Source organism: Anabrus simplex, chromosome 5 (genome assembly GCF_040414725.1).
Source record: "Anabrus simplex isolate iqAnaSimp1 chromosome 5, ASM4041472v1, whole genome shotgun sequence".
Lineage (NCBI taxonomy): Eukaryota > Metazoa > Arthropoda > Insecta > Orthoptera > Tettigoniidae > Anabrus > Anabrus simplex.
Window position 1 is genome coordinate 391,285,123 of NC_090269.1, and position 26,855 is coordinate 391,311,977.

At 39.4% G+C, this 26,855-nt stretch overlaps 2 protein-coding genes across 4 annotated transcripts in view; one reads left to right on the forward strand and one right to left on the reverse strand.

Annotated features, from left to right (window-relative positions):
* Positions 1-5,639: 5,639 nt before the first annotated feature.
* LOC136874167 (ferritin heavy chain) lies at positions 5,640-24,366 on the reverse strand. The gene is made up of 5 exons (XM_067147747.2): positions 24,120-24,366; positions 16,449-16,576; positions 11,362-11,520; positions 6,708-6,872; positions 5,640-6,050 (listed from the first exon to the last, which is right to left on the reverse strand). Exons 1-5 carry the CDS (start codon positions 24,199-24,201, stop codon positions 5,883-5,885), a joined length of 702 nt encoding a protein of 233 aa, XP_067003848.1. The 5' UTR covers positions 24,202-24,366; the 3' UTR covers positions 5,640-5,882.
* A 99-nt stretch (positions 24,367-24,465) lies between these two features.
* Fer2LCH (Ferritin 2 light chain homologue) overlaps positions 24,466-26,855 on the forward strand; it is a 31,241-nt gene continuing 28,851 nt past the window's right edge. Inside the window, exons 1-2 of one of the 3 annotated variants that reach the window (XM_067147749.2) lie at positions 24,466-24,599; positions 24,742-24,881. In XM_067147749.2, coding sequence (XP_067003850.1) covers positions 24,755-24,881 — 127 coding nt within the window. In that variant the 5' untranslated portion in view covers positions 24,466-24,599; positions 24,742-24,754. Of the gene's footprint in view, positions 24,656-24,741; positions 24,882-26,855 lie in introns of all 3 variants that reach the window. The other 2 variants (XM_067147750.2, XM_067147748.2) reach the window with 2 other exon arrangements.

Sequence of the window (26,855 nt, forward strand, 5' to 3'; positions counted from 1 at the left end):
GGCGAGAAGATAAACAAACCATCGTCACCGTTTCAAAAGTCTTTTCTGTTTCAAACCATCGATGTAGCTGACATGTACGGAAGGACTGAGCTTCTATTCACGCGACACACGGTACACGAAACGTTGTGGTGTCGAGGCATCGAGACAGCTGATTGAGCCGGCGGTGTTTCGAAACACACACTCACTACGAACAAAGAGCCGGCGCGGCAGTCATGCAGACACTGAATCACCTCCAAACTGACTTTGCATATTCCAACAGTTAATAGACATTATCTATTTTCTATTATCTATCTATTTTCAGCAATGTTTATTTAGTTTATTGTTAACTGTCAGTTTATATTTATTTTCTTTCTGTGAAAGTTCCATGGGGTGGGGGCCCCCCCCCCTGGCTACGCCCCTGCAGGCCAGTCAGCTTGGCATGTGTTGTTTGTCCGGTAAAAGCTTTCTTTCACACATTAGAGGAACTGAAAGAAACCATCGCGAATGGATTCAGAAACATTACAGTGGCAGAACTCACTCGCGTCAGTCAGAATATGTTTACCAGATACAATGCCTGTATAACTCAGGAAGGACATTTCCAGCACCTTTTATAAGGTAGAATTCATATGATTTTATACACGCTTGAAGCATGGCGGCCGCGCGCCACATAAGTTCGGCTGAGGCAGCTGCCTTAGCGCAGAGTAAAAACACCGTGCGTTCGGTCTGGGATTAATGAGAGACCCTGTATATAAATGACATGAGTAAAGAACTGGAATCAGGGACGAGGCTTTTTGCGGATGATATACTGTATAGAGTAGTGAATGAACTACAAGGATTGTGAACGACTGCAGGGGGACTTAAGCAATGTGAGATCGGCAGCAGAAAATGGTATGAATGTAAATGGGATGGTCAAGTTCTTTCACTAAGAGGAAAAGTCCTCTCAGTTTTAATTATTGTGTTGATGGGGTGATGGTACCTCATGGGGAACACTCTAAGTACCGAGGTGTTAATACAAGGAACGATCTTCATTGGGGTAATCATATTAAACCCCCCATGGCACTACAGCCCATGAAGGGCCTTGGGCTACCAAGCGACCGCTGCTCAGCCCGGAGGCCTGCAGATTACGAGGTGTCGTGTGGTCAGCACGACGAATCCTCTCGGCCGTTATTCTTGGCTTTCTAAACCGCGGCCGCTATCTGAGCATCAGATAGCTCCTCAATTCTAATTACGTAGGGTGAGTGGACCTCGAACCAGCCCTCAGGTCCAGGTAAAAATCCCTGACCTGGCCGGGAATCGAATCCGGGGCTTCCGGGTAAGAGGCAGGCTAATCATATTAAAGAGGTTGTTAAAAAATGTTACAGATGTCTATGCATAGTTATGAGAGTATTTATGGCTTGTAGTAAGGATGTGAAGGAGAGGGCGTATGAGTCTCTCGTAAGATCGCAGTTAGAGTATGGGGCCCTCGCCAGGACTACTTGATACGAGAACTGGAAAAACATCAAAGGAAAGCAACACGATTTGTTCTGGGTGATTGCCAACAAAGGAGTAGTCTTACGAAAATTTTGCGAACTTTGGAGTACCGAGACGAGCTGCTCGGCTATGTAGGCCTAGTATGTTTCGGGCTGTCGGTGGAGAGTTGACGTGGAATGACATAAGTAGACGAATAAGCTTGAGCGGAGCTTTTAAAAGTAGGAAAGGTAATTATGAAGATAAAGTTAGAATTCAAGAGGACAAATTGGGGAAGATTTTAATTTATAGGAGGAAGAGTAAGGATTGGAATAAATTTTCAATAGGAAAGTTCGATACATTTTCAAGTTATTTGAACATGTTTAAGAAAAAGCGAATAAACAATTGATAGGGTATCTGCCAACTGGGCGACAACCGTACATGCAGATCATTGATTGGATAACACCCACGGTATCCCCTGCCTGTCGTAAGAGGCGACTAAAAGGGGCCCCTAGATTGGAAGCGTGGTTTGACCACGGGGCCATTAGCTGAGTCCTGGCTTCCATTTACTTGTGCCAGGATCCTCACTTTCATCTATGCTATCGAACCTCCCGCGGCCAACTCTTGTTCTCTTCCGACCTCGACGGTATTAGGTTTGCGAATCCAAGGGAGCCTTTCATTTTCACGCTCTTTAGGGTCCTTGCCCTTCTTTGGCATAATCTTCATTTTTCGAAGCGTCGGACCCTTTCCATTTTTTCCTATGATTATTCTTAATAGAGGATGTTTGCCTAGTGGCACTTCCTCTTAAAACAATCACCACCACCATTATCTTAAAGTGTACTTTGAGTGGAGTAAATAAGATGAGCCCACGCCTACCAAGAGATCACTGCTCATCCCGAAGGTCTGCATATTATGAGGGGCACGTGGTCAACGCGACAAATCCTTTCGTCCGTTATTGTTTATTTCTAGACCGGGGTCGCTATCTCGCCGTCAGTTAGCTTTTCAAATTGTAATCACGTACGGTGAGTGGATGACGAACGAGAGTATCACTTACAATAGACCGACGGTCTAGTATTTTCAACTTTAAACCGTTATTGTTCGAGAATACTTTCTCGTGGACGGGCGTGCTTTTTCTTCCGAAGACGAGAAGCAAATTCACCGCTATACGCAAATAATTCATCTTCGTGTTCTTTGACACGACCAAACGTCAAAAGCTTATCATGTCGAACTGTAAACAATGTCTTATATACTGTACGCAAGGCTGAGATACACGTCCTGGTCCACTGATCAGTAGAGAACGTGGAAATTAATGCTCTTTGCTCTTTCAATACTCAGGATGTGAAATAATGGCAACACCATGCCTCTTCCAGCTTTCAATCGCTCCGAAATTCTTTGGATAAAGGAAATCGTTCAAAATCTTTTTTTAATAGACACCTGAGTGAATAAGGAACAACTTGGTTAATAAAGACCCTAAGTTGAACTCCCTGTCATTCAAAGTTTGAGCCGTTGAGTCTATAGACGAGTGCACTATCCAGTAGATCACTGCACCTCTGAAACTCAATCCGTAAGCACAGTATATTATTATCCGATAAGATAACGGAGAAATCTTTTCTCCTTTAGCAGGTTAGCAAACTTGATTTGCTAACTCGGCGGGGCCACACAGTTTGGTCTGCCACTGCTATGCAGAGTCCTGGAGGGGCGTGCCATTCCAGCTGATGAGTCCAAATGGCACGTCTGGACGAAACTCTGCATTATGCCCCACGGCCTAACCACCCAAAAGCTGGTTCTATTGCTGTGATTATAAGATAATTATTGTTAGCACTAGCAAAACAAAAGTATCAAACACTCAGTGTAAATAGGCCCTATTTGAGAGGTTACTCTCTTGTATCACAGTGCAATATCAATCAATCAATACCGATGTGCATTTAGGGCAGTCGCCCAGGCTAGTATTAATTCATAGAAATCATTCACATCTACAATGTAGGAAACATCCCATCCTCAGTCTTCCAAACGAAGCAATTAACACTTAAACACTACAATAAAAAATAGCCTATATCAAGGCGAAACCTAACGCAAAAGAATAACAACTCAATTCTTATTTAATTGCAAACACTATTAGGTTTACTTTGGAAGAGTTCCTAGACTGGGATTAGTTCTATTTCAATTCTTGTTTCAAATAATCAGTTATGTTAATGTATGTCGAGTACTCAGCCCGAAGACGGGTTGGATCCTCAACAGTACTGCCATCAGCTGTCACAGATGATCTAAAGGGCACTTAAAGAGGCATACAAGGTAAATGAGGGTGGGGGTATATTTTCAGTTCCTTTCCTCACCGAGCCAGCTGTTGCTATTGCACGTTTGTCTGCCAGTTCCACTGAAATGCACACACCTAGTGACCCTGTAAGCAGCATTTTCACAACATTCATATAAGGGACTAGCTGCATATGGAATGGCATTAGAAGTATTGCCAATCTCTCAGTAACTTGCACATTGTTAAAACCAAGGCCAAGACTGAGGCAGTTCAATGGAAGTAACAAATTTATTTTAGCCCATACCATAAGATATAGTGCACTGTAAGCACTAGGACTTGCCAGCAAAGGAAAGTTATTTTTATATGTACATGAATGTAAAGTCAAAGAAAACCCAATTTTAGGTACTCCAAAGGCATTGAAGTATTAGACTGATGCGCAAGTCTGTAGAGTTTGGATAAAAGTCTGTGCCAATGAAATGGCTTTGAGTGGGTTTATAGTTTGTTAATTGTAATTTGTAGAGCCATTTTTGTTGTGGATACCATACTCCTTGAAATATGCTCTTTTTAACGAAGGTGAAGCGTTTCAAAGAATGATCAAAGATAGAGTGCTAAGTGGCGAAAAACTAACATTTGACATATCCTGTTAGATTTTAACAGAGAAGCAAAATTATCTGTGGCAGTTCGAACCATTTGCGGTGTGTGTGGACGATGCAATCTGGGAGAGCAAGACTCAAAAATTGTTTATCGTTTCAAGCGCGGTGGCTTTGACCTGAAAGTCGATCCATGTTCAGGAAGATTGGACTTTGATGAAGACCAACTCAACAAGTCTACCTCTTGTTCCAGTTTCAGCTGCTACTTACCGTTAAACACGGGGTAGTACTATACCACAGGTATGGTGTAGGCCTACTTTTTTGACATTAGTTAATCTGAGGTGTCCAGAGGATGACACGTTTCATTCAAGGCAGTATCAATTTTCTTGGAAGGAGCAGCATAGGCCATATAGGACAAGTATACTCAGCTGCAGAGATCGTGCCAAAGCTGCTGTTCGTACAGTAGCTGTATGTGTTCACCAAGTAGACCTTGTTAACATCGTAAGTAAGCTGCTTCTTGTTCTAACTTTCATGCCGATAGAATGGCAGTGTCCTTAAATGTGAGTGAACGAGCAAGTTTAACTCCAAGGTACTTGACGGAAGGGGTGTGTGTGTGTGTTTAGAATTTTTCGGGTGGGTTATCAAAAAACTATAGCAATAAGCTCAAAATGAAAGGTCAGCTGAGTACAAAGATATGGAGAAGCGGCCTGATGATGGGACTGGAGTGTGAGCAGGTGAGTCACGGTGCAACTGAAGTGGCCCCCAAATAAAATTATAAACTTGTACAATCATCAAATGAATTAACTTTGTTCCTATTCTTAGGAATGTATTTCAAGCATTTCGTAGATTTTCGGCTATGCTGTTACCTTGTCTAGAATGTTCATGATAAGTAACAAGCAAGTTATGAATCTCTTTCAGTATTGACGGTTATTACTTTACAAATGAAATATACCTTTTATTTGTAAAAAAAAAAGGTACAAGACAAAAGATTGATACAAAATTAAATTTCAACACAAATATTTGACTTGGCGATACAAGCATTATTATCCGAAATTAGCATCCAAGATTAAAATATTTAGGATTATAGACCTACAATGTTAAAAAGAGAGGTTCCACATATTCAATACAATGATCAGGTGGAACCTCTCTCTTTTTAACATTGTGATTCTCAGTTCAATACGGATATATTATGAAGTTTTCAACTTTAAATTATAGGCTTACAGCCAAAAATTATGCACATGGCACTTTAGATGGGCTATGGATAGGAACAGGACCACAACTGCTTGAATTTATAGTGGATAACCTCCAGCACATGAATAACAGCTGATCACTGGAATACTAAAATTCAAGCAGTAAAATTAGCAAAAGTCTCATTGACAAGCTTAAATTAGTCTTTATTACATTTAATACACTTATTACATTTTTAAACTTGTAAAATACACATCTAGACTAAAAGTCTTGTACTTATTCCCTCTTATTATCACCTTGTTCATCTCAGCAGAAGAGTTAAATTTTCAACAAAATATAATTCATATAGTCCAATATTTATTCTCAACGTCCGTAGTTATGGAATCTAAAGCTATCGGGGATGAAGCACAACGACATGTGCAAATACACTAAGAGAGCACTGGTATTTCCTCATTGAGCAGCTTCTTGTCAAAGAGGTACTCTCCCAGGCCTCCAAAGGCAGAAGTCATCTTTTCCAAAGTAACCACTTTACCAGCAAGATCACGTTGGCCTTTAAATTGCTCCTCTAAGAACTCTCCAGTAAGATAATCCACCAACTGTAAAAGAAAAATCATAATATTAAGGAATACTCTATTTTTTACAATGTAGAGGCCATCCAGCCTTTAAAGCAAGTTTTTGTATAAACAAATCAATGATTTTGAAAGGATATAAGTCAATGAAGCAACTTTTGGAAAAATGATCAGATAATTTTCTCTTTTGTATGTTAAAATTAATATATTTTACAGAAATACAATGCCTGAAAAACACAATGTATAATATTTTTAGATTTGTATCTCCTATTATAAGGTTGTAAAAACTTCAAGCTGATTTATGCCCTTTCTGAAAGTAATAAAAGGAAAATCTGAAAATAGCAAAGTATTGTTTTGAGCAAGCTAAGTTGTTTAATACCATTAATCTCGACACATTTTACCCTACCTTTCTGCATTGTTTCTAGGGTATAAAACCAATATAATTTACAGTTACTTATTTTTGTACTTATTCCCCCCCCCCCCCTCTTTATTATCACTTGTTCATTTCAGCAGAAGAGTTAAATTTCCAACAAAATATAATTCATATAAACTTAGTCCAATATTTACCCATAGTAATAGAATCCAAAGCTATGAACTATTTTGCATAGAATTATTACAGTACTTTCTCACACAACCTGTTAAATTCTCATGTATTTTGACAATTTATACATTGTTAATACATACGTGATAATCATTCTTTGGATCTTGACATCCTGCTTTCTTAGGACAGGATTTCTCACACAACTGAATAATATTATCAATAGCTTCAGTCACAGTTGTTTCAAGCACAAGAGCTTCATTCAGGGCCTCCAATCCATCAAACCACACAGTCTTTTTATTTAATGGAAACTAGAAGATAAAGAAAGTAATCCTTACCAAGTAATCTTGAAATGCATACAATAGACAAGGAATAATACAAAGTGAATCAGTCATTGTTAAAGGCACTAAATCAATTTTTGTTCTGCATAAAAATAACAAAATCCTATTTTTCTCTCTTAACCCTTTCGCACTCAGCGCGCCGATCTATCGGCGCGAGAGGTTATGGCAAAAACGCTCACGGCGCCGATACATCGGCTCTGTCTTATTTACGGATTTTGGTCATTTGCGTAGCTGTTAAATCGTAACAGTTGATCGTGACTGTACATTAAAGCATTGAATTTGCGTTTAACTTAACAGATATATCCACCAGCCCTACAAAATATTTTTATTTTCGACAAATGAAATCTGTTGACCGTGAATGTTTATGTTGTGGTTATTTGAAGTTGTTATTGCGTGGATCTGTTTTGATTGGCTTATGAATACAACAAGATCTTGCTATGAGTTTTATTTATAGTTTATTTCGTTTCTTTGGTATATCCTGTGTTCGATGCACTTCGTAAACTACAATTTTACTCCTTTTCATAACTCCGTTGTTGCACGTGCTTGCGTCATCTTTTCATAGTAATGGCTAGGCCATATTCAAGGCCGAATGAGGCCGATATCCATGAATTTTCAGATTATTTAGACAGTAATAATGACCTCCTTTTGCCGAAAGTGATTCCCGTTATGTAGGAAGTGATACGGTCGTAACTGCTCACCGTGCATCGGACCGCGAGGCCCTGACATCGATGACCGTTACATGTACACTGAATAACTTTGTGCAATGTTTCATGAGTGAATTGCAGCACACACATCATATTGATATCAAATTATTCAGAATTAAATGTTCTTTCATCCACGTCTAAGAGTAAAGAAGGAAGACGCGAAAATGTATAATTTTTCTGTCATTGAAAACAATTTATTTTTAAAAATTTATTTTCGATATTAATAAAATTTTTGGGCTTAACCAATAACAATACGTCCAATGTATATTCATTTCTGAAATGCTCATAGTTTCCTGTATTAGTGTGATTAATTTCATTTTAATGTGTGTTAAACTCTTTATGTGTTGAATTTTTGTAATTTGCTTTGGAAAATCACAAAAATTGGTCTGAGTGTCTCCGAGCAAACACCTGCATATAGCCTGAGTGCCAAAGGGTTAAGCCCGGTTTCACCAGCATGGATTAAACCTTAACCCCGAGTTACAGTTTTAACTCTGAATTTGACTGTTCATTCTGTTTCATCGAAGAGGATTGGTTTTCACTCCAGGTTAAGTTGGAGTTTAGTTAACCCCTGCTTTCAGATGGGTTAGACAATTAACTTCAGGATAACAACAAAACAGCCACTGTAAATCACGTGCTGGATGTAAAGTTGCTCTATTTAGATTTCATAACAGTAATAGGCCTACAAGGAGGAACTATTTTCACAACCTATTTGAGGAAAATTTTGGAAAAGAAACATCTTCAGGAATGCCATTCTGTATTGACTGTTAATCTTTACAATAATAAATGTTTATATTATTGTAAAACTAAGGAATGCCATCGATGAAATTCGCGAGAGGTTAGAATACACAACAGACAGAAACAAGCCTCTCTTCTATACTACAGGCATTGATAGCATTCATTAAGATTTCAAGCTATAGGGTAGTTTCATATAATTGCTGGAGACGACTGGGGTATCCAAAAGCTATGGTCCGCAAAATCGTCTCTGAAAGAGTCTGCAGCTATAGCATTAATATTTTTGTAGAACTGTTTAAGTTGCTTGCTAGTTTGCACCGTCACATGGGCAATGTTATTATATTTCCCTGAAATTTCCTCATGTGTGTCTTTTCCTCTTAATCTCACATCAATCTTCTTGCATTCTATAAGCTTTGATATTCAGTAAGTAATGCTTTTTCTAAAGCACAAAAGCTTGTGCCCCAGTTTCTCTTTACAATCTCTTCCATTTTTTTTGATCAGGTCTATTATGAAAGAGTGAATTCAGACTACCACGGAACTGCAGAAGAAAATAAAACATCGTACAAAAATAAAGCAAAAGAATAGCGCAAGAGAAGTGTGTTCATAACCTCTAGTGTTCAATCACAGCCTCCTTGATGGGTACGGTAGCTGCTTCCAGCGAGGATTAATATGGTGTTAGTTAATCCTCATAGACAAAATAGCTGGATGAAATGTGTGACTAACAAGAATGTGTTAGAAACAAACCCAGGGTTATGGTATACAATATTTAATCGACTCTCCTTGAGGAAACCAGGCCTATAACTTAAGGATCTGTAGCTGTCCTGTATAAGCATTTCTCACGATGATAATACTATTCTAGAAAGGTGTATTTGGTTAGCTTAATTCTTCCATCTTCCTATCTTTAGAAAATATGACCGTTCATTTTAACAGTTATTCACAAGTTTACGAAGCACAGGTTTAATTTTTATGACAAATGAAGACACTAGTTGTCACCAATGGATATAAATGTATTCTATGTAGTAATACAATACAACGAGAGGTCAAGAATTCTGGAGAGAACCCCTGGATCAAGCTGTATTTATTTAAACTGTTAAATAATAAAAGTGCATCAATATGAAACAAATAAATATAGAACAAATCAATGCATAGGTATTCATAATCTATACAGAGGGAAAAACTCTCAGAATGGAAATATACCGTTTTATTTCTGATTTAAACTCTTTGGGGCAAAATAAAGCAGTTACGTCCAGTTGATTTTGCTGCCTGCGATGAAATGTATCATTGTGCTTATGATAGTGAGATTATCAGTAAAACTACAAGCTGCTTCTCTCCCAATCATAATACTACTAGTACTGACATGTGGCCTACTTAATAAAGTGTTTTTATGAATTGTCACACGTTGATTTACCACTAATAACAGTGAATGTAAAATGAACTAAAATATTTAAAAATAACCGAACATTCAACGCTTAAGTAGCCTACAGTTTGAATGAAAGCTTGATCAGAAAAAATATAAAATAAAAAATGACTTTGTTCATTATGCTTCTGGTATGGACTCATCAAAATACCATTTCCCACGAGTAAAATGAGGCAACGGTAAATTTCTTTTGATTTCACTTTCATTAAGCGCTCTTCTTTCGTCAGTGGTTCACAAAACAGTTTAGCTCCATCGTTGCACTTGTGAAAATTGGTTACAAAATAAACATCACCATCACTTTCAGTTATGGTACAAACATAATACTTGGAAAGTTTCCTGCATTGTGATGCAGTGACTCACATGAATCGCTTGTTTAATTTTCCCCCAGAACTATCCTTTATAGCGATAATATCTTTTGCTCGAGGAGATGGCCAACTGATATCTCGATTGAGAAATTCAATTTCTTGATTTGGAAGTGAAGACTTCCTGTGCTTGCCGGAGGTAGATGAACTTGAACAAAAATTGACATTCAGCGCAGAAACAACTTCCCGTTTCTTCCGCGGACTTACTGGTAAAGCCTACTCCAAACGCTTTACAGCTTTCCCCAATATTTGTTTGCATTTATAAGCAGACGTTGGCGTACTCTGCTCTGTAATCTATGTTGATCGTGTAGTACAAGAAGTAACTGTTCATAAGCAATGAAGTTTCTTGTGAGCTCCGAGTTTCTTCACAGATTCTTGTACCTGTTGGTGGCGTACGTGTAACTGGGCAACTGTCATCTTCCTCCTCCTTGAATGCCGTTGTCTCTCCTTTCTTTTAAAATCCTAATTTTTCTTCTCGTGATACAGTTTACAACGTTGCTTAAGAGTAAGCGGCACTATTACAAATCACCTCAGTTGAAATACGTCCTTTACAAGTGAGTGTGATGCAAAACTGAATCCTGTGGGCAGCGTGTTGTGTCACATAATGCATTCCTGTACACGAGGCTCCATGCAACAGGGAACGTGCTCGCGAGAACGTCGTAAACACGCAACGCATTTTACCATCAGCTTTGTATGAAATCATTCAAAATATTGAACGAATGATATAGCAGCTTGAAAGGGTGTGCAGTATTGGCTTTGCATACTAAATTTTATTCAAATTCAGCCATACACTTTTTGTCCACAGAAACTTTTATGCGTTTTTCGTCGCATGTTTACATGGCCTGCAGCAATAAATTCGTCACCTTATTACAGCTTATATAAACTGTTAATAACCCAAATAGGTACTTTACTACGAAGAGAAAGAGCATTAGAATTAACATTTACCATAATAATTTTGATACCTTTTCATCATAATAAACAGTAATTCCTAAAACAATTGAGAAATATCAAATGAATTTAGACTGCACTTAGATGGATCAATTAACCACACAATTAAAAACTGAAAGACATCAAATGAATACATACCATAAAATTAATAAAATTTCATGTTTTATCTATCATAAAAACATGTTGTTCAGTTTTATTTTCAACTTTACTTTTTCCCTACTTGGGTGGACTATTCTCTGGAATCAGCCTATTAACAAAAAGTCACAGGATGAAGTGGGCATAAATAAAATACATACCAATGATTTGAGGTCGTTACTAACATCGGCAACATTTTTTCCTCTCATCAGAAGATATTTGATAATTTTGAAAGCATGCTCACGCTCTTCATTGGCACTCTCAAAAAACATCTTTGCAAAACCAGGCCTGTTTACGGTATCTTTAGAGAAGTGGGCACCCTGAAAGACAATAAATTAATCAAGCAAGGAAAACAAAACAAACAAACAAACAAGTTAATAAACATACCTAGTTAGAGATTACTACACATTTTCAAATAACTTACAAGCTTCAGGCTTATAGTAAGTGATATGTCGGCATGAAGTGGTATACCAATACCGGTATACATTTTCCAGATTCCCTATGGGAATCAACATCTATATCATGAAGTGGTATATCTGGTTTAGATGATCAAATCTAAAATTTATTTCTTTGGAAATTCAAACCCTTAATTTTTCAGGCTTTGCTAATTCAGCACTGTTTGTGATAATGAGGAGTGGTTTACAGGCTACTCTAAATTGTATGAGAAGGACAAAGTAAAAAAATCCACACATCAGAGCCAATATCACTTAGCATCATTTCATTCAGCAACTTTAACTACGTATGGAATTAAATCTAATTCCAATTTGGTTAAGTTTTGCATTGGATTTTATGTAGGCCTATCAGTTTAACACCATATCACCAATATTTGATTCAGAATACAATACACTACAGAACAATTTCAGTGTGATTAATGTAACAAATGTTACCAACTCTGCTCGCAACATACTATATTTATTCACGTTATGGATGTACCATTTTCCCCAATTTCTATTTTAAAAATCAGGGTCATTTCCAATGTGAAATAATCAACAGCATCTTTAGCAATATATCAAACCAGTAGAGACTACAAACAATGTATAAATGGTCTCGCTACACACTAGTCTATGATCGACTGATAAACTAACATCAGGTGTTAACTTATGTAACGAAACAGCATATTGCATACCATAATTTAAAAAATGGAAACCAAGTACAGCAGTAATTATAGGTAAAACAAAATATCACCAATATTTGATTGCTATTATGTCAAAACCTGCTGTGTAATTTCAATATTTCAACTTACTTCTATCCTTTATAAGAAGACTTCACCAACACAACCAATTACTGCAGGGGTTCCAACAATGGGGGAAAAAAAGCTGTCGTGTGTACTTTGAGCATGTTAAAAAGGACCAATCGTGATTAGAATTTTCAAGCACTGTTGTTTAAAGACTAATAAATGTTATTGGCTTTACATCCCACTAACTACTTTCTTGGATTTCGGAGACACTGAGGCGCCAAAATTTTGTCCCACAGGAGTTCTTTTCCGTGCCAGTAAATATACAGACATGAGATTGAGGTATCTGAGCACCTTCAAATACCACCAGACTGAGCCAGGACCGAACTTGCTTAGTTGGGGTCAGAAGGCCAGCGCCTAAAAAGTTTGAACATGACTATTCAGTCCATTTCTCAGCACTACCAATAAATTTTACACACACTAAAATTACTGTACACTCTCATCCTCATTACATACGATCTATGGAATTAATCGCAGAAGATGTATTGTATGGTCACCACAACCAGGTCTTAAGCCATTAATCTCAATTTACTAGTTTTATGGCATACAGCAAACCACCAAGTTTAAGATTTCAGTCGCGCCCCACCGTCCCCCCAGACATTTAAAGGGGTGCGTCCATTCCACAAATACAGTTTATATACTAGGTGCATCAAATATAAACAGGAATTCAAAATTAGAGACTCTGGTAGCGAATGGAAATGGGTGGGGCTTTGAGAGGATGTTGGTGGGGATGCCTGGAGTAGGGGTCCTGATGCATCACCACAGAGCCACCTCTCGCTTCAGTACACCATGAGTGAGCATGAAGTACACACGTCCAGTGCGCAGCGTATCATTAAGTTTCTGGCAAAAGAAGGCACCAAAGCTTTGAAAATTTTGAGAAGGCTCCGTGCAGTTTTTTTTTTTTTTTGCTAATGGCTTTACGTCGCACCGACACAGATAGGTCTTATGGCAACGATAGGACAGGGAAGGGCTAGGAGTGGGAAGGAAGCGACCGTGGCCTTAATCAAGGTACAGCCCCAGCATTTGCCTGGTGTGAAAATGGGAAACCACGGAAAACCATTTTCAGGGCTGCCGACAGTGGGGTTCGAACCTACTATCTCCCGAATACTGGATACTGGCCGCACTTAAGCGACTGCAGCTATCGAGCTTGGTCCGTGCACAGTTTGGGGATGCAAATCTTTCAAAGACCCACGTATATGAATGGCACAAACAATTTTTGGCAGGTAGGGAAGAAGAGGAAAACTAGCCCCACCAAATATGACCGTGGACAAGCATCAATGCAGACAACATTTGTGCTGTACGTGACCATATTAAAGAAGATCGGTGCATAAACATTTCTGACGTTGCTTCACTCGTAGGAATAAGCTTTGGAAGTATTCAAGACATCAATGATGAATTCGACCTTTGGAAATTGTTTGGCTTGTGAGTTCCTCGTCTCCTCACCCAGGAACAAAAAAAATTCCGCTAGGATGTTCGTTTGAGGCATCTGAATCGCTACAAGGAAGGATATGATTTTTTTTTTTGAGTCACATTGTGACTTCTGATGAAACTTAGGTTCATCATTACACCCTGGAGTCAAAACAAACAAGCATGGAATGGCAGGAACGAGGTGCAGCTGGCCTATTCAAGACCAAAACGCACCTTTCTGCTGGAAAGGGGCGTGCAACTTTTTTTGCTTGTGGATTTCATGCGCGAACGAAGGACAATGAATGCAGTCTATTACTGCCATTGTAATACAAGAAATTCGTCGCCATAAGACCTATCTGTGTCGGTCCGACGTAAAGCAACTAGCAAAAAATAAAAAAACTGGAGGAAATGCTTTGGACACCTCTGGAACATCCTCCTTACAGTCCTAACTTGTCACCTTGTGACTACCACTTGTTTGGACCACTGGAAGAACTGAGAGGAAAGTGATTTCATGATGATGCAGCAGTAGAGAAGTACGTGCACAACTGGTTGCACACTCTTTTTTGAGGACAGCATAAAAAAGTTGCCAATTCGGCAGCAAAAATTTGTCAAATTTGGGAGACTATGTAGAAAAATGAGGTGCTTGCTGTGTATTTATTGGTGGATTCAATAAAATTGTAAAAAATAATTCCAGTTTATATTTGATTCACCTCGTACTTTCAGAATATTCCTCAACATGCTGACAAGCAAGATTTTTATTCTGTTTACATTACTTGAAGCCATTGCTGGTCATGAAGACACTCATCAATCAATCACCTACATCATGAACAGCACACTAGCATGGCGTCAGCTAATCAATCAATCAATCAATCAATCTGTATTTAGGGCTGTCACTCACATGGCAGATTTCCTATAAATTGCTTAGTCTTTTCATAAATAATTTCAAAGAACTTTGAAATTTATCAAATATTTTCCTTGATAAATTATTCCATTCTCTAATTCCTGTCCTCCTGAAATTCAACTTTATCTTCATATTATGATCTCTCCTCCCTTTAAAAGTTCTACCAGCTTAATTATCTACTAATGTAATTCCAAGTCATCTCCGACAGTTCAGTACATACCACTTAATCAAGCAGATTGTCCCCTTACTCCCAATGCCTCTTAGACCAAAATCTGCAACAGTTTTGTAACACTACTCTTTTGTTGGAAATTACCCACAGCAAATTGAGCTGCTTTCCTTAGGAACTTTTCCAGGTCTCATACCAAGTAATCTTTTTCTGGATCCCATACACTGAAACCATACTCTAATTGGGGACTTCTGCACCCTCTCCTTCATATCCTACAATGCCTAAATACCTTCACAACCATACGAAGAGCTGTAACCTCTATTTACAACCTCGTTAACTTAACCCCAATGAAGATCTTTCCTCATATTAACACCCAGGTTCTTAGAGATCCCCACAAGGTACCTATTCAACTGGTAATTAACACAGTGGACTCTTTCTCTTGGTGAAACTTTCAACCGGACACTTCATCCCGTTAACCATCATACCATTGCCCCATGTCCATCTCACGACACTGTCAAGGTCTCTTTGTAGTCCCTCACAATCCTGTACTTATTTACTATTCTATACAGCATAACATCATCTGCAAAAGGCCTTACCCCCGATTCCAGTTATTTACTTACATGTTTTACATAATAAAACATAGGTCCAACAATCTGGAGGCGCCGTGTTCGATTCCTGGCCAGGTCAGGGATTTTTACCTGGACCTGAGGGCTGGTTCGAGGTCCACTCAGCCTACGTGATTAGAATTGAGGAGCTATCTGATGACGAGATAGCGGCCCCGGTGTAGAAAGGCAAGAATAACGGCCGAGAGTATTCGTCGCGCTCACCACACGACACCTCGTAATCTGCAGGCCTTCGGGCTGAGCAGCGGTCGCTTGGTACGCCAAGACCCTTCAAGGGCCGTAGTGCCATGGGGTTCGGGTTTTTTTTAGGCCCAACAATACTGCGTTGTGGAATTCTATTAATCTTTAGAGGATCAGATAAGGCTTAACATGCTCTAATTCTCAAGTTGTCTAGAAATTTAGCCACCCATTCAACCATTCTTGGTCTTGTCCAATAGCCCTTGTTTTCATGACTAGTCTCCCATTTCTACCCTACAAAAGCCTATGACAAGTCAAAGCGATACAGTCCAGATTCTCTGAATCTAGATATCAGCTATAATCTTGCTGGAATCCTTCAAGCTGAGCCTCACTGGAATAATCTTTCCTAAACCTGAAATGCCTTCTATCAAACCTGTTCGTAATTTTGCAAATGTGCAATATAATTAGAAAGAATACTTTTCCAGACCTTACAAGGAACACGTCAAGCCGACGTTTTTGCTTATCTCCCTCTAGGAATGTGCTGCTACATGTACTCAGAATGGCCATTATCTGAGGTAATTTGAATACTTGAGCTTCCACAATTTTCCAATTTGCCTCTCTTTCCAACTATGTTACAGGTTACAGACAGCAGAGGCTAGGGTGACATGGAATCTGAATTTATGTTACTACAAAATTTATTGACATATTGAAAATACACCCAGATCTCATTTCTTACTCACCATACGCATGTAGGTAAGTGCTGCTTCAATTTCAGTCTTCACCTGGTGACGCATCACATCCTCACAAGTTTTTTGCAATGTAATCCAATTTGGCTGATGTGACAAAAATATACTTGCATCTGAAGAGCCTACAACAGAAGAACAAGAACAGAATCAGCTCGCTGGAAACCAAACCTTACCCTCTTTTCATTTCCTTTCCACTTCTCTATTAGTCTCCAAGCATAAATTTTGCAAATATTTCTAAACATCAATGCCAACTCTGAAATGAACAAGACCATTTATATACATGGATGATTTAGAAGGAAAATAAGGTCACTGCAATAAATGAAGAAATAAACTTGTGGTGGGGATTACGGTTTTAAGAGGAAGTACAACTAGGCAACCATCCTCTTTTATTTTTTTTGCTAGGAGCTTTACGTCGCACCGACTCAGATAGGTCTTATGGCGACGATGGGATAGGAAAGGCCTAGGAGTTGGAAGGAAGCGGCCGTGGCCTTACTTAAGGTACAGCCCCAGCATTTGCCTGGTGTGAAAATGGGAAACCACGGAAAACCATCTTCAGTGCTGCCGATAGTGGGATTCGAACCTACTATCTCCCGGATGCAAGCTCACAGCCGCGCGCCTCTACGCGCACGGCCAACTCGCCCGGTCATCCTCTCTTTTAACACAAATGAGAAGGGAAAAAAGGAAGTAATTAGACATCTCAATGAAAAGGAAGAGCATGTAAATGAGAAGCTCCCCAGGCTTTGCAAACTCAATAATGTTTGAATCGGAAGAGAACAAGAGTCTATCAAGGAAGGTAAAACAGGACAGCGAGGAGTTTCGTTCAAGCAAGTGGACGCAACGCTGGACTCTGCTAGGGATCCACTCCTTTGTTTACATGGCCTGCCTGCTTCCTCCAGCAAGTCAGTGCTTGTTCTACATCATTCTACATCAGAGATTAACTTCTTTGCCCAAGGTCCTCGGTCAACTTAAAAGAAATCATAACCATAATTTTTGTTGTTATATGTAGTTTAATGTTATAATTATTCCTGCAACATTGCCTTTGTTTGGTATACATATGTTTTAAATATCTGTTTAATTTTTATTTGGTTGAAGATGGCCACTAAATAGCTGGAACTAGTCCCAAGACTGATGTAATATCATTTACTTGATATATTTATGTCAATTTATTTCTTATAATTTCACTTCAATACAGAACAAAAATGAAATTTATGCCTATAGCTTATAAAAAAGAACAGTACAGGAGGCACGCACATAGTTCTTGACCTTGCAAGGAGCGTGCATGTGTTACCATGCTGTTACCATGACGAGAGTTATTTTCGTATGTAAAAGTTATTCTAAGTATGAATCGGCTTGACGGGTACGCGATGCATTTGTTCAGCAATTTCCTTTATGAGCTCAGATTCACTTAACTGTAAATAAATTTGATACCACTGACTCAGTGCTCAATAAAAAAACATGCATGCACACAAACAGTTTTAAAATTGTTTAAAACCTGCTTATCCAGCCACAAGAGCAAGATAGTGTGAGTGGTATCTTGCATCATCCCATCATGCAGATATTCTTCATTGGCCTCTTCTCTTCCTCCTAGTCACCTTTTTCTTCTTCACTGGCCTCGTAATGCTTATTTTAGGTGTTTCTACAACTTTCTATTATATCCAGCACTTCAGCTCTCCTTATATACCTCACCACCCATGTGTGTAGAGAGTGCTGGTGGACATGTATAAGGTGGGCGAGAAGTCTCCGTGCCCCCGTAACTGTTTAGTATCAAATGTTATTTAGGTTATGTTACTTACATATTAAGTGTCCAATATATATGTTCCCCATCGTGCTGTAAACAGTTCTCCATGTTCTACTTGACATATTTCTGAGTACGTCCGGTGTTATAGAGCGAAATGCATCTTCAAAAGCATTGCGCAGTTCTTTATTTGTAGCATAACGACATGCAGATACATGCGCCTTAATGACTCCCCATACTGAGTTGTCAGGTGTGGTGAGGTCAAGAACATTTTGGTGGCCATTTCAAGGGAACTGGTGTTGCTAGTGAGCCACGACCTATCCACCGTCCTGGGAAATGTTTGTTTAAAAATTTGAGCACTGCAAGAGCGTAGTTTAGCAGGCGCTTCGTCTTGCTGCAAACATAAGTTCTGTGAGGCCCCTTTCCTCAATACGGGGTTTTAACCATGTTTGTAACATGTGTAAATAATTTGTGCCATTCACAGTTCCTTCAAGTAGATGTGATCTCATCGCTGCCCATATCATTACGTGAGGTGGGTTCCTTCCCAACTCAAATCTGTAATGACTATTCTCTTTGGCCTACACAACATTTCTAGCACGTGAGCTGCAATAAATAACAACCTTGGCACGGCTCACTGCATTTGGGAATGTAGTTAACAAAACACGGCATGCTAAAACGTGCTTATTCCAGTCTATCCGATAACTCGTTTATGAACACTGGTTGAAAAGTTCTGAACTTAAGGTCTTTTTTAAATATTGTTGACCTCAGTGTACAGAGTTCCGAAGCACATTCACGCATCTACTTCATAGCAGATTGTTCATTCGAAGCACAGACAAATAATTTCAGACAGAGAGCCGCTGCCATTAATTCTACTCTGTTTACGAGCAGCCCTGCAAGAATTTTTAATACCCAACTGCGAAGATGGCATCAAGACTCCTTGGAGAATTTTCTGAGCAACTAACAGAATCACAAGTGGAACGGGACACCTACAGTAGGTGAAATAACTTGGGAACGACATGAAGCAGCTAAAGATTCTTAAAATACAGACTCGTCAACACCAGTATTAGATCACAAATACCTTTCTCCTAGTTCTCGTGTATCCTTCAGGAAGGACAGGACGAAAAAGGCTCTTGAGCCTCCACATTACAAACCATTTGTAAGAGAAGAGGCAAAACACATATTTTAAACTCAACGTCACGGTAAAGACCTCAATGTTTCCATCAACCACCTCAAACTTGCTTATGCAGTAGACTAGCTATTGTACCTGCCTTTGACAGAACAGCCATGTAGGAAGTTCAGGTAAACCATCTAACCACCATCTTGGTCTCCTTCTACTCCTCTTACTCTCCATAAAAGAGTCCATTATTCTCCTAGATAACCTACCCTCTTCCATTTGCCTCACATGACTCCACCAGTGAAGTCTGTTTAGGCATAGATATGCGTACAGCTTCATCCATCGAGTTCATTCCCAACTTCGCCTTTATTTCCTCATTAAGAGTACCCTCCTGATATTGTTCGGCCCACCTGTTTGTACCAGCAAGCATTCCCACTACTTTCAGGCCTGTTACTTCCAGCTTATGAATAAGACATCCCGAGTCCACCCAGCTTTCACTTCCATACAGCAGACTGATGTAAAGATAATTTCGCCCAGACGCTGACTTCCTTCGTACAGAATACTGTTGATTGCAACTGTGAGGTCACTGCATTAGCTTTACTGTACCTTAAATCAATCTCACTATACTACTATCCTGGGAGAACAAAAATCCTAAATACTTCAAAATTATCTATCTGTTTCAGCTTTGTATACCCAATTTGACATTCAATTCTCTTGGATTTCTTACCTACTGACAAATTTAGTTTAGAAAGGCTAATTTTCATACCATACTCCTTGCACTTATTTTAAAGTTACAAGATATTAGACTATAGGCTTTCGGCACAATCTGCCATTAACCCTTTCACCCTGGTCGACTGCTCTAGCAGTCAGGAGGGAGCTGTGCCGCGCATCCGGTGGACTGCTCTACCAGTCGTGCTGGAGCTGTGCCTCATAGCTGGTCGACTGCTGTAGAAGTCACGCATCTTTCTGTTTTCCGTTTCACTAAAATAGACTGCAGGGGAAGTTCGGCCTTGGAGGTCTCTTATGGCTGACTTGGGAGTCTATAGTTACGCCTATGATCACCAGATGACAGGAGTAACCAGTTCGAAGACTAAAGCAATGTGTCTGGTACGCTACTCACTTCGCATCTAGTTGCTCCCCAGTGTTCACGTGCTTGTGCTTCTCAATTTAGCTTTCAATCGCTTTTAAATTGTGAAAGGCCTGATGACAGAGGAAAGATATACTGCAGAGGAAGCTCTTGCCCTCGTATTGGGCAGTGACTTTGAAGAAGATGACTATGATAGTGATTTATCACCCCATTCTGGTGACAGATCGACTTCAATCACACCTACTTCAGGCACATTTTCTACTTCAATTACAGCTTCATCGTCTAAAAGGTCAGCCTATGTCAACGATTAGACTAAAGGTGAAGACCAGGCACCTGAACCACTCAGCTGAAACATAATTGGAAAAAGAAGAACCTAAATCCAAAGAAACAATTTCGATGCAGTTAATTCTGGACTGAAAAGTTTAGTTTCTTTCAGCTGTTGTTTAACACGAGTATCATAACTCTTCTGTGCGAGGAGACTAATGGATACTTTTCTCAGAAGGTGGAGTTCCGCATTAAAAATAAAATATATTTAACCTCTTCCTGTTTACACGCCGCGAGCTGCATGAGACAAGTATCTCGTACAGCGGGCTCTGTGTGCTACTTGCTGCTCGCGTCCAGAGGGTCACGCCACCGTACTCGCTACACTGCAGTGAAAGTATTAAGCCAAACCGTCAGCATAGGCCAGACTGCTTATTCCATTTTCACCTAACTGAATCTCTCCCTGCCACTTAATACCTTTCAGCAAATGATCCATGTAAACTATGAGCAATAAAGGTGAAAGATTACAGCCTTGCCTAACCCCTGGAATTACCTTGAACCAAGAACTCATTCTACCATCAATTCTCACTGCAGCCCAATTGTCGATATAAATGCCTTTGATTGATTTTAATGATCTACCTTTAATCCCAATCCCCCAGTACGGCAAACATCTTTTCCCTCGGTACTCTGTCCAGTGTTCTCCCCAGAAAATTTCGTCAGCTGGGTTGCAGGAATAAGTAGCCGGGCGGGGAATACTGCGTACAAAGTGAATATAACATTTCGATTTAATTCTCTCAAGGAATTATTAATATCAATGCCAAAATTAAACTACGCAATTTAATGTTATCTCAAATTAAATCATAACGGAGTATTTTGAACGACTAGTGTTCTACTGTTCATTCACAATCGTATACCACCGGGGCTTACTACTCGGTTTGTGCTCTCGGCGGGAATCGAGTACCCGCATGCGATTCGATGCTAATACAGACCCCGCTCGCACACAACACTCTGTCATAATCAAGCTGAACATTCATCCAAGATGAACATTTGAATTCTGATATAATTATGCGGACAAGAACGTAGGTTTATAATTTGAATAAACAATTTTATACTATTTGCATTTCCAGTATTTGGGAGATAGTGGGTTCGAACCCCACTGTCGGCAGCCCTGAAGATGGTTTTCCGTGGTTTCCAATTTTCACACCAGGCAAATACCGGGCTGTACCTTAATTAAGGCCACGGCCGCTTCTTTCTCACTGCTATCCCTTTCCTGTCCCATCGTCGCCATAAGACCTATCTGTGTCGGTGCGACGTAAAGCAAATAGCAAAAAAAAAAAAAAAAAGCTATTTGCATTTTAATTTGGAACACCGAATGACTGAAATATGTATTAATATTGTGTGACTAGCTGTAGGTTATGTTAGCCGGGCGGTCTGTAAAAACAGCAGGGCGGTGCGCCCATTAAAAATGTCGTAGGGAGAACACTGCTGTCATATGCCTTCTCTATTCCGATGCTTCATAAAACTTGTCAACTTTATCCTCATCTGCACCCTCGCATGGTGAGTACAGATAATTCTACCGACATTCGCTCATTTACGTGCCTAACAGAAAGTATGTTGCATGCAATAGTATTCCTGATGAACAGCCTTACCCCACTCTGCCCTTCCCTTTTTAACACCTGTCAAGTTCACTTTATAATCTCTCTCTTCCTCATTATCACCCCTTACCCGAATATAATTAACTCATAACACATTCAGATGCATCCTCTTTGCTGACTCAGCCAGTTCTACTTTCTTTCTTCCATAAGCCCCATTAATGTTTATAGCTCCCCATTGAATTCCATTTAGTTCGCCAAGTTGTTTACAAGGAATCCCTTGCCTGTCAAATGGGAGTGGGACTCCCATTATTCCCATAGGTCCGAGGCTTGCTTAAAACGTTCTGAGCATACTCGATAAAAATTCTGAGGCAGGATGCTACCCTTCCTTACACGTAGTCCAAGTGAGGATCTTTCCTCTACAGTCCTAGCCATCCGAGGAAAAGGAGCGCCAAGACTCAGAATATGTCCGAGATGCCCACTGCATTCCATAGCAACTGGTATCCCGACTCTCAGGGCAACTTACTAGGCCACTCAGTTGTTGCCCGTGGTTCACGAACTACGACGTGACTCAGTAACCCACACCATGTTTTCTTACGTTTCCTTTAAGATACATTTGTATATTGACTAAGGTGGACTAATTATGCAAGTTACCATACTTTTCTTTTAAAGGAATGTGGAATGACATTTATAGACAAATAATCTTCAATAGACTTCAAAAGTAGGAAAGATCAAAGTATGAACATCCAGTTGGAATTCAAGATGTCATATTGGGGCAAATATTTGTTTACTGGAAAAGGAATTATTGGATTAACTAACCAAGTGAGATATTTGATAAATTTCCAACTTCTTTTAAATAATTTGGGGGCATGAACTAGATATTAGAAATGCTTAATATTTACAAAAATGTCAAAAGAAATTAAGTTACCATTCAATCCAAGCAATTATTGTAACATAGGCCTAGCTTCAGCAAACCATGGCCTTTAAAATACTGCATATAAATAGTGTGTTTTATATTAAGTATGATGCTAATAAGTTTAAGTTAACTGTTAAAAATCTTCTGTAGGCTAAATATTTTTATCACTTCACTAAAAACAATGTACTTTTTCAAAGCAACTAAAAGTGATCTGGGCCTCTATATTTATAGTCATAGTTTGCTTTAATAATCAGAATAAATTAATTTTTGGATTGCCTTGATCTCCATTAATAAGTTTTGATTTAAAATTGTCATTAAATTCTGACATACCAGTAATTATTTACTGCACCTATTTTATAGAAATTTAATAGAGCAATTGGTTCCAAAGAAAAAGCACTGAATATTGTAGGCCTATTTGAAAAAAATCTAGCTTGTGAGAAAGGAAAGTGAAAGATCAATACACTAAGTTGATATGCTGAGGTGATCAATGTACAGATTCAAATGCTTGAAACATGAAAAAATTAAAATTGTCTGAAATTTCATACAGGTGCACAGTCTGCCTGTCTGTCTGTCAAGTCATCAGCCCAGATGCTGGTAGGATCCTTAAATAACACCACCAAAGGTTATCCGGTTATAGAGAAATTGTAAAAGCCAAAATGAGGCATACTAGGCACAATGACAGCGAGGTGGTTTGCCATTGCTTTCCTCACAGAGCATAAGACCCTCCAAGAGAAAATTACACGAAAAGGAGAATTTTTTTTTCCGTTAATGTCCCCTTAAAAAAAAGGTTATGTGAGCAACCTATAAGGCATCGGCCACCAGGGCAACAGCCCTAAACACAGATCAGTGATGACAGACTGATCACTGGCAGTTTTTTCCCCAAATGCAAAATTAAACCAATTGGCACTAAAAATGTAGTTGAAAGGGGTCGTTGTAGTTGAGATATTGAATAATACTTACACTTAAGGCTCTCTGGTGCTTGACTGCTTGCAGAGGATATCACCACAAGCACACAGAAAACAACTGTAGAAGAGACCTTCATTGTAGTTGAAGCACAGATGTAAATTCTATCGAACTGAAATTAAAAAAACCGAGATCGTTTATCTGCAGCACGGCTTGAAACTTGTATCCACCTTTACACACACTGATGCAGAAGGCGAATCATTCAAGCTCAGGCTATTATCACAATATATTACTAGCTCCTCATACAATCCCTATCGCACACTCACAGTACCCATCGTTATCGAACACACAGCGCACGGCATTTCGACATGTACAGTATATGCGCCTACTGGATGCGCAGAAGCGCAAATCGAACTTCAGTCGCAGTTGCGCAGGAAGGGGAGAAAGGAGATAAGTGACGCAGCAAGCAGTTGAGAGGAGAATAATGTGAATCGCTGGTACTTATTCAGTGTCGCCGAGCGTTATTGTAAAGTGTAGGTGAGAAGTTATTGTACTGAACTCGGTAATAGATCAGATCGAAGGTCTATTTATTAGTGAGTAATACTTTTTTTTTGTGGGTTCGTTTGAAAGTGTAGCGCAAATATAGAAAAGGTTTGAGTGATTCTTCATCTGATTTCAGCCTGCAGTTCATCATGAAGGTTGTCGTAGTTGTCTTGGCCTGCTGTATTGCTGCTGTTTCAGCATCCATCTCAAAACATCAGTCATGCTATTCAGAATTTCATAAAAGCTGTTCTCCAAACTCTGAAACGGCAGAGAAAGGTAATTGATGAATTTCAATATATTTCCGAAATTGCTAGTAATCATGAGTAAGTTATGTTTACACATTCCAAGTATTCTTAACGAATTTGCACTGCCATTTGTGTGGAATACAAATCCATTTTACGTATCTATAGATGATGGATTCTCACTGGGACTATGTGTAAGTAGGGTAGCATCCTGCTTCACCAAATTTTTACCGAACACGCTGAGAATGATTTAAGCAAGCCTCGGATCTATGGGAGTAAGGGAGTCCCACTTGCATTTGACAGGCGAGAGAGTCTTTGGAAATGACTTAGCAAACGAAATGTAATTCGATCGGGAACTATCAGTATTAATGGGGCTTTTGGTAGAAAGAAAGTAGAACTGGCTGAGGTCAGCAAAGTGATTGCTTCTGGATGTGTTAGGAGTTAATGATGGATATTCGGGTAAGTGTAGGTAACTAGGAAGATACATAAGAGACAAGTGTTCTTAACAGGTGTTGAAAAGGGGAAGGCAGGGTGTGTGATAGGTCTGTTCATCACGAACGCTATTGCACGTAAATGTGCGAATAATATGGGTAAACAGCAATTGGAGGAATTAGGCCAAGAATTGTCTTGGTGTATTCACCTTGTGAGGGTGCATATGATGATGAAGTTGAAAAGTTGTATGAAGCATTGAGCAACATCGTAGTCGGGCTCAACAGCAAGGATATGATAGTGCTTCTGGATGATTTAAATGCAAGAGTAGGAAATAGAACCGAAGGATATGACAGTGATGGGAAACGTGGGGAAGATATGGAAGCTAATAGGAATGGGAGCCGTTCATTAGACTTCTGTGCTAGTATGGGATTAGCAGTTACAAATGCATTCTTCAAGCATAAGGTTATTCACTGCTACACATGGGAGGGTAGTGGTACCATATCCATGATAGACTAGGCCTGTATCATATTCTGGGGATTTTTCAGTGATACAGACCACTATCTGATCTGTAGTGAACTAAGTATCTCTAGGCGTAGGGTAGAAAAAGGGAATTCTGTGTGCAGGTGATTAGTGAAGAGTTCCAAACAATAAAGTTTGCAGGTTCAGGATATATAAAGAGGATGGGTGTCATATAGGGATGCTGTAGTAGAAACAGCAAGGGAATGCCTGGGAACAACTGTATAAAAATGGGAAAAAGCCAACATCTTGTTGGAATGATGGAATTGGAGGAGCTTGTAAATGTAAAAAGGTGTGTCAGACATGGCTCCAAACAAGGGCTAATGCATACAGGGAATTGTGCGTAGAAGAAAGAAACAGAGCGAAATAAATAGTGTTGAATCCAAGAAGAAGTTATGGGAAGAATTTGGTAATAACAAGAAAAAGGTAGGTCAAGCAGCAGGGAAACCTTCATGGACAGTAATAAAGAATCTTAGATAGGGAGGGAAAAGAAAGGAAACCACTTTTCCTTTTGCAGAAATCAAGTGCTCATAAATATGTCTCCTGGTCATGGCCATCCATAAATGGCTACTAATTTCAGATGGCAACCAGCCATAAGACAGTCTACACGGTTGCTAGATAACATTGTCTGACCATCCATCCATACCTTACATCACTGCCTGCACTGTTGCAATGGTTGCCTACACTTCCATCACATTTTGTCACGTTACACAAATATTTGGAGTAGAACAATAGTGATGACAAGAAGGAAGGAAGAGATAAAAATAAAACTGAATGGTAAAATTCTGGAAGTGGTTGAAAGTTTCAAGTACTTGGGAAGTGTGATCACAGAAGTTGGAAAGATAACTGAGGAAATTGGGAAAAGAATACAACAAGCAAACAGCTTCTACCAGAGTGTAAGGGGTATTTTGTGGAACCAAGATGCCCCGAAGAAATGTAAGAAAGTATTATATTCAACCGATTATGAACTCGTACTAACCTGTGCAGCTGATCGTGGACTACAGCAAAATGAGAGGAGAGTAGAATACAGGCAGCAGAGATGAAATTCCTAAGAGGTATC

Excerpts from the sequence above, each read along its gene's own strand:
- LOC136874167 (XM_067147747.2), bottom strand. The coding sequence starts at position 24,201 with ATGAAGGTCTCTTCTACAGTTGTTTTCTGTGTGCTTGTGGTGATATCC. Across the intron at positions 16,577-24,119 it reads AGCACCAGAGAGCCTTAAGT|GCTCTTCAGATGCAAGTATA; the intron begins GTAAGTATTATT and ends CTTCTGTTGTAG. Across the intron at positions 6,051-6,707 it reads ATCCAAAGAATGATTATCAC|TTGGTGGATTATCTTACTGG; the intron begins GTATGTATTAAC and ends TTTCTTTTACAG.